Raw genomic sequence first — 7,549 nt, forward strand, 5'->3', positions numbered from 1 at the left:
ATATTAAAGAAAGATGCTTATAATTAAGAAATTATTAAGGGATGCTTTATACTAAAGAAACCAATTATGGATGCTACAAATTTTTTACTTGACATATCTCTAAGTCTTTTATGTGTTGTCTCTTTGTCAAAGCTTAGCCCATGTTATATTTAAATGAAGTCTCAAGCCAGACGGCAAGTAAAAGACAGTTTTAATAACCCCACATGTTGAATTTAATTTGTTAAAAGCGAGGGACAACATAATTTGTAAAAAGAAAAAAAAAAACTTAAATAATTGTTAGTAATCTCAGTAATTGGTTTTGTTATATAACCGATTTTCACCTTATAAATTTTTAGAGGTTGAATTTGACGCGGAACATGATATTTGAACAATAATTACTTACTTTTATATTGCGATCGGAACGTATTATTGGTCATACAAATGACAAAGAAATTAACTCAAGACGATGCCTTAAAAAAGAGTTGTTTTGTCATGAAATACGTATGATTGGAAATACACATTGTTTTGGTGATGAAAAAGTCTCCTAAAAGTGGGGAGAGGAGAGTTGGGACGTGCGGTTTTAAGACTGTTAGGTTGTGGCTTCCCCTAAATAGAAAGAGCCACATTTTGTATTTGACCCTACTCGGCCTATTAACATATGAAAACGAATGAAAAACTGGCCACAACTTAAATATTATAATTTTGAATTTTACGTCTATTTCAAAATTTTGATTAATTTAAATTCGTGTAACACGAAAATAAGGATCATGTACGACTACATTTTTGGGCTATATAATTGCGTAAAAGATATTTCCATTTCCATTTACATTTACAGACAGAGTATATATATGCATGAAAGTTGTTTAAATGTCTGCGCCGACTACAACTGTGGAACTTTTCACGAATGACTTTGCTAGATGTAATAAAGTCAATAAAAACAAGAAGCCATAAATAAAAAAAACACAAAGATTCTACTGGAAATTTGAAAGGTAATAAATTGTATAAATAAATTCTATTTTTATGAGGACGTGTGCATATACAGCTGTTGGAAAGTATTCCATTGACCAGAAATGGTATCAAACAATTAATACTCACTTTGTCACCTTTTATATGAATTTTTTTTAGAGAAAATTATATATAATAGTAAACTAATAATTTAAAATTAATGGAGTAGTTATGATTTAATTGTGCTTCGTAGTAAATGTTTGCAAAAAATTGACAGGCGTTTCTCTCTCAAATATCTCGCTCACCACTCTTCTCCAATCTCTCGCTTGCTTTCTCATTTTTTATACAAACATAAGTGTATAAAAATTATTTTTGATTGTATAAAGCAGAGAAAATTGTATAAATATATATATTTTTATACACCTCTCTTCTCTCTTCCAAATCTCGCTCGCCACTCTCCCAAATCTCGCTCGCCACCCTCGCCTTTCTCACTTATACAAACAGAAGCGAAATGTATAAATTGCGTTTCTGTTTGTATAAAGTGTGAGAAAATTGTATATACACATGCAAGTACATATATTTTCTTCCTATCCACTTATAATTATACAATAAAAATACTCCCTTCCCTAGTTTCTTTTGTCTTTCTCTCTTTCTCGTTTTATACAATTTTCAAATTGTATCTAATTTCTCTCTTTCTCATTTTATACAATTCGATTCGATTGTATATTCCTTGTCAAGTCGCTTTTGTCTTTCTCTCTTTCTCATTTATACAAAATCGAATTGTATATAATCGTTCTACACACTTATAATAATACAATTCGTTTTATACACTTCGTTTTTATACAGTTCTCTGCCCAAGTGTATTTCTCTTTCTTATTTTATACAATTTGCTTCAACTATATATGTATAACGAATTATACAGTTTTTATGTTTGCTATGGAGCGCAATTATGCAAACTTTGCTATAGCATACAAATATAAATTTTTTATTTGTTATATGTGAAAGTTGCTCTTTTTATTAATACTCACTTTGTCACCTTTTATATGATTTTCTTTATTTTTTGAAAGTTAAACAGTCTTGATCGAATATTTATATATTAAATTTTTAACATTTTTGAACTAAAGTTTATATATTTACAAATTAATTAAAAGCTATTATAAATTATAATAATTAATAATTTAAAATATATAAAAAATTTGTAATTAAAAATAAATTTATAATTCGAAAAGTGACAAATATATTGAGACGGAGGGTGTGGTAGTATTATGTGAATTGATAGAAGGAAGAGGAGAAAGCAGCCACATTTGGTGTAAATTTAAAACAAGTCCCATCAAGAAGTGGCCTATTGAATTAAATGTAGGATAAAGGGTTGTAGTTATTAGTACAAGTAGTAGTATCTTTGTGGTGCAGGGTGCTATCATATTGGGTCACCACGTATATGCAACTTTGCATGCTTTAACATATACATAAACCTTTAATATTAAGTATTAATTAATATTATCTCCAATCTCATTCTCAACTATCTCGTACAGATTATCTTCTCGAAATCGAATATTTAAAGTTTATAAGTTTTTAACGATTTAAGACTAATAAATTCATATAAAATCTTAATTTTACAACAAAAAAATCTATTTTATGTTTCAATTAATGCAACGCACTTTGTTATATAAGAATTTAATTAAATTGTAAATGTTTATTTTGTGAGTTAGAGTCAAAATTTTTAGTTAATAACCGACTTTAATCCAATTTACTGGGTTCTTAATAGTTACTGGGGTCAGCCTAATTAACACTGTAGCTTCACCCTGTACAACTCATTTCATATTTTGCCTTTTCTTTTATAAGTTTCTTTTCCAATAATTTGTTCCCTGTTCCTTAATTATATGCAATGATAGAAAGGAAATTTGTGATTGCTTAATGCATTTTTTATTTGAAAAACATATTTTATTGAAATATTGATCCATTATATCTTCTTAATCTATTTTATTCGAGCATAGTTATTATTCCCTTTGTCTAACTACCCTAATACTTTTATATAGTGTCTACACTATAAGATCAAAAGCACATTTAGACACCAAAATTATCCATGGTTTACTTGTTGCACATTTAGATGTATTCAATTGTATAATTGAGGTATAATAATCATTTCGCATATAAATAAAGATTAAATTTAAGGCTTTTTGTTAATTACCCTTTTTCAGAAGCTCTCACCACTTTAATTTCCTGATAATTCAAACTTCTAAATTTTAATTAAAATTAAAAGTGAAAAATGTTAATCACCGATACAATTCTCAAAATTGGGGAATTTCTTTTTTTTAGTAAATTCTAAAGAAAAATAATGTGTAATTCAACAGAGTTTGTCCGTACTCAAGTCTTGGGCATTCTAAAAATTCAGAGTTAGGACAGCTATATCATTGTCATTGTCGGCTATATTTAGATGAAAAACACACCGTTTACTACTTTAAATAATTTTGATTTAGTCACACAAATGATTAGAGGACAAAATTACTTCTTTTTTTTTTCTTTATATTCTAACAAATGGGAAAAAAATAATCTTCGAATAAACAATATTGAGAAGGAAAAAAGAAAATCACAATCAATCATGGGAAATTTTATAGTATTATTTGTTTTCTTTATCTCATTTGATTCTGTCTACAAAAAAAAATTAAAAATGATAGGGGAGTTGGTGGAATAAGATGATAGGGGAAGATACCATACATGTTCCTAGAAAAAATAAATACTTATAAACTAATTGCATATTTTTAAATTATTCATTAAACTATAATGACGTTATGGAAAAAGATTATAATCAGTTCACAAAAATAATTCACGGACCAATACTGCAAAACAAGAAAATAGAAAAGACAATTTCATTATTTGAATTCCACCTGGCCAATATCCATATAAAATTATGTGATAAGAGTTTAGGGAATTTTATATTATGTCAATAATGAAAGACAAGAGAATGTATGATGACAGAAAGTTTTTTCTTACCATTAATTAATTTAGTTTACCCTAATTGCTAGCTTTTACTAATCATTGAGATTTCTAGTCTGCAAACCCCTTTAATCTTATTTAAATGTTCTAACCCTTTTTTAATGCTTTGGAATCTTTATAATTAAACTAATTCAAAATCAATACTTTTTTCGTCACAAATTATGAGTCGTATTTTTGATTTCTATGTTTGTTAACAAAACAATAATTAAAAGAGATTTTTGATGATTTTATTCTGATTTATATTTTAAGATATATAATCTATTGAAATAATTGTCATCTCTAAAAATAATTATTATCAAAAATATATTTGAAAAAAGTATTTCATTAAGTTTTTCTTGAACATTAAAAATGGAATAGTTTATTTGAACCCACAATATCAAACTCAATAAATTTCTTATCTTAAACAAGTTCATTTAAATTACAACTTGTCTCAAATTTTAGTTGAATTTCTACAAATCTTTTCGAGTAATAGTTATTGCTAAAATCATATTGTGGCCATGAAATAAATATCTGTCTTGGTGACCCACACAAGTGCTGTCAAACTCATTAATTTCTCAAAACCCTTTGATAAGACAAATGCATGTCAGAATATTGGAGCTCCATTTCCTAATTTCAAATGTAGCATAGGTAAAATGGGATTTTAAAGGGAAAAAAATATATAAGTAATAAGAAAAAAACTCATGCCATTAAATTTTATATCACATACTTTCTTTTTCAATTTTATCTTATAAAAATCACATTCTAATGTTAAAAGATTACATAATTGAATTATTTTTTTTACCTCTATTCAAGTACTAGTAATAATATATAGTCATATAGATGTTTGCAATTTATTGAAATATTATTATTTTTTATCTGAGAGATCTTTTATTTTTATTAATAAAATATCTAATAATCTTCTATCAATAGGCTTTATTATATTTTAATTTTTTTAATATCAATTGAAATAATGTCACATAATTTAAAACGGCGAGAGTATTATTAAACAAATAAACCTCAAAAATGGAATCATCTGCTGAATACGACCTTCTTTATAAGTCTCCTCCAACCTCCTATCCATTTCATTTTCCACAGCTTCCACTCTCCTTCCTTACATCTTTTTTTTTTCTCTCTCTTTTCTTTGCATCTTAGCAAGAGAAAAATAATATAATCAACAAGCTTCACTTAACATATTCAACTTTAAAAAAATCACATAACTTTGCCCTTTTTGTTTCTTTTTTTTTTTTTGGTTTTCCAGCATTGCAAGTATCACATGGGGAGGCATTCATGTTGCTACAAACAGAAGTTAAGGAAAGGCCTTTGGTCCCCTGAAGAAGATGAGAAACTTATAAAGCATATTACTAAATTTGGTCATGGCTGTTGGAGCTCTGTCCCTAAACTAGCAGGTCCACTATCACTACAACTAATAATATTTCGCAAAAATGCATGATCAAATTGAAAAAAAGATATTTTATAGTCGATATTAACTTGCTTGAATTGAGACATAATTGTTGTTATTTTAATTTTGTTTTTATGATTTTCTTGTTGGTGATTTTATTTATTTTCAATGGTGACAGGTCTCCAGAGGTGTGGAAAAAGTTGTAGACTGAGGTGGATTAACTACTTGAGGCCTGATTTGAAAAGAGGAACATTCTCACAGGATGAAGAAAATTTGATCATTGAACTTCATGCAGTTCTTGGGAACAAGTAATACATTTATCCGTCACCAAAACAGTATAATTTGATTCATTCCATAATGAAAATAATTATTTATTTTTTTTTTGTGTACTTGCCAGGTGGTCGCAAATTGCAGCTAGATTACCTGGAAGAACAGATAACGAGATAAAGAATCTGTGGAACTCTTCAATTAAGAAAAAGCTTAGGCAAAGAGGAATTGATCCGAATACACACAAGCCACTTTCCGAAATAGAGAACGAAGAGAAAGCGTCGGCAAACAGTAACAATAAGAACAATGACAAAGTTTCAGAAAGTTCAAATAATGAATTCAATTTTGTTGAGGGACATGAGAATGGATATTCAACAGAAAAACCAATTAAGCCGGCCGTATCTTCACTGATAAATACTTTGGAGCGCTATCCACTTATTCATGAGCCAAATAATATTGCCCCACCAACTCATGAATTTTTCACCACCAGTTGCAAGTCTCCTGATTTGTCTAATTATCTCTCTTTTCACAATTATTCTCCCAACACAAATATTCTCTTCAATACCAAAACCTCTTCTTCATCTGCTGCTGACAATATTGTACCTGATCATCACTTCAATTGTAGCGCTTTGACGAATGCTACTTTTTCTACTATGTCGAATTCGATTCTCAGTACTACCATATCGCCGTTGGCGCGTAATTTTAATACCAACAAGTTTCAGAATTGGGAAGCGTGTACGATCAGCAGCAATGGCAGCAACCATAGTAATGGTACTAGTAACAGTATCGAATTACAAAGTAACTGTTCATTCTTCGATAACAATGCTGCAGCCGCTTTCGCTTGGGGATCAGCGGGCGCAACTGCAGCAGCAGACTGTACGGGAAAATCGGAGAGGGAAGAAATCAAATGGTCTGAATATTTACAAACACCGTTTTCACTAGGTGTTAGCAATAACACAATCAACACTCAAATTCCTTCGCATCATGAATTGTACGACGGGGAAACAAAATCGGAGACACAATTTATGACACAAGGCTCATGGCTTCAGAATCAAACGCCGCAGACTTCTCTACAGACTGCAGAAGTATACAGTAACAACAATTTCCAAAGGCTTCCAGCCGTTTACGGACAATTTTCTTAGCCGATTTTCAATGGCTAATTATCTCACTTATTATGATGGATGGTTACTTAATTTCCTACAGGTGTGTGCTATAGAGTTTTAATTTTATTTTTCTTAATCTGTAAATAGGTCTTACACATATTTCCTTCCTTTGTCTAAAAAACACTTTGATGATAAAAATATTGGAAAGTTTGTTGATCATCCTCCTTTTGTGGATGGTATATGATAGTATATGTACTTTTTCTTTTTTCTTTTGCTTATGTGGTTTGTACATCTTTTTATTTACAGGTTGTAATTTTGTTTGTTGATTAAGCATTCAATCAAAAAGTTTTATGACTTTTCTAGTTTTTACCGTTGTAGCCACTTATGTATTCCTATTTAAACCAAAAAGAATCCTTTGCAGAAAGCGACTATCAGCTAAGATATATAGCTGTCTCCTACAGATGGAGATAGTTTTTACTTTTCACACTCTTCAAAGTCAATTCCACTCTCCTTAATTAATTTTTAATCGAGACGAACTTATTTTAACTGATCAAGGACCATGGTGAGTTGTAAATATTCATTTCTCTTTAATTAGATTTGTGGTGTTCGAAGCTCTCCAAGGTGAGGAATAATCTTTGCGAGAGAGTGTTTTAATCCCAATATAGGTTATTTCGGCATGAATTTAAATGTTGTTGGGCCCCAATGTGGGTACCACATACCGCTAAAAAATTAAAAAAATCTCCTGCGATTTTAGTACCTCAGTTATTGGGTAATTACTTAAACTTTCTCCTTATCGTTGAGGGTTCGATTTCCCACTTTGTAATCTCCTTCCATATTTTTTCCTTCCCCGGCCTACATCTATGTAATAAAAGATAAAAAAAGA

The 7,549-nt window shown here is 29.6% G+C and overlaps 1 protein-coding gene across 1 annotated transcript; it reads left to right on the forward strand.

Moving 5' to 3' along the window:
- The first annotated feature begins 5,032 nt into the window (after window positions 1-5,032).
- Window positions 5,033-7,020, forward strand: LOC107012613 (transcription factor MYB61). Its single transcript, XM_015212494.1, has 3 exons — window positions 5,033-5,303; window positions 5,475-5,604; window positions 5,694-7,020. The coding sequence occupies exons 1-3, from the start codon at window positions 5,171-5,173 to the stop codon at window positions 6,703-6,705; spliced, it is 1,275 nt and encodes a 424-aa protein (XP_015067980.1). The 5' UTR covers window positions 5,033-5,170; the 3' UTR covers window positions 6,706-7,020.
- Window positions 7,021-7,549: the final 529 nt, after the last annotated feature.

The sequence above is a fragment of the Solanum pennellii genome, chromosome 1, assembly GCF_001406875.1.
Source record: "Solanum pennellii chromosome 1, SPENNV200".
Lineage (NCBI taxonomy): Eukaryota > Viridiplantae > Streptophyta > Magnoliopsida > Solanales > Solanaceae > Solanum > Solanum pennellii.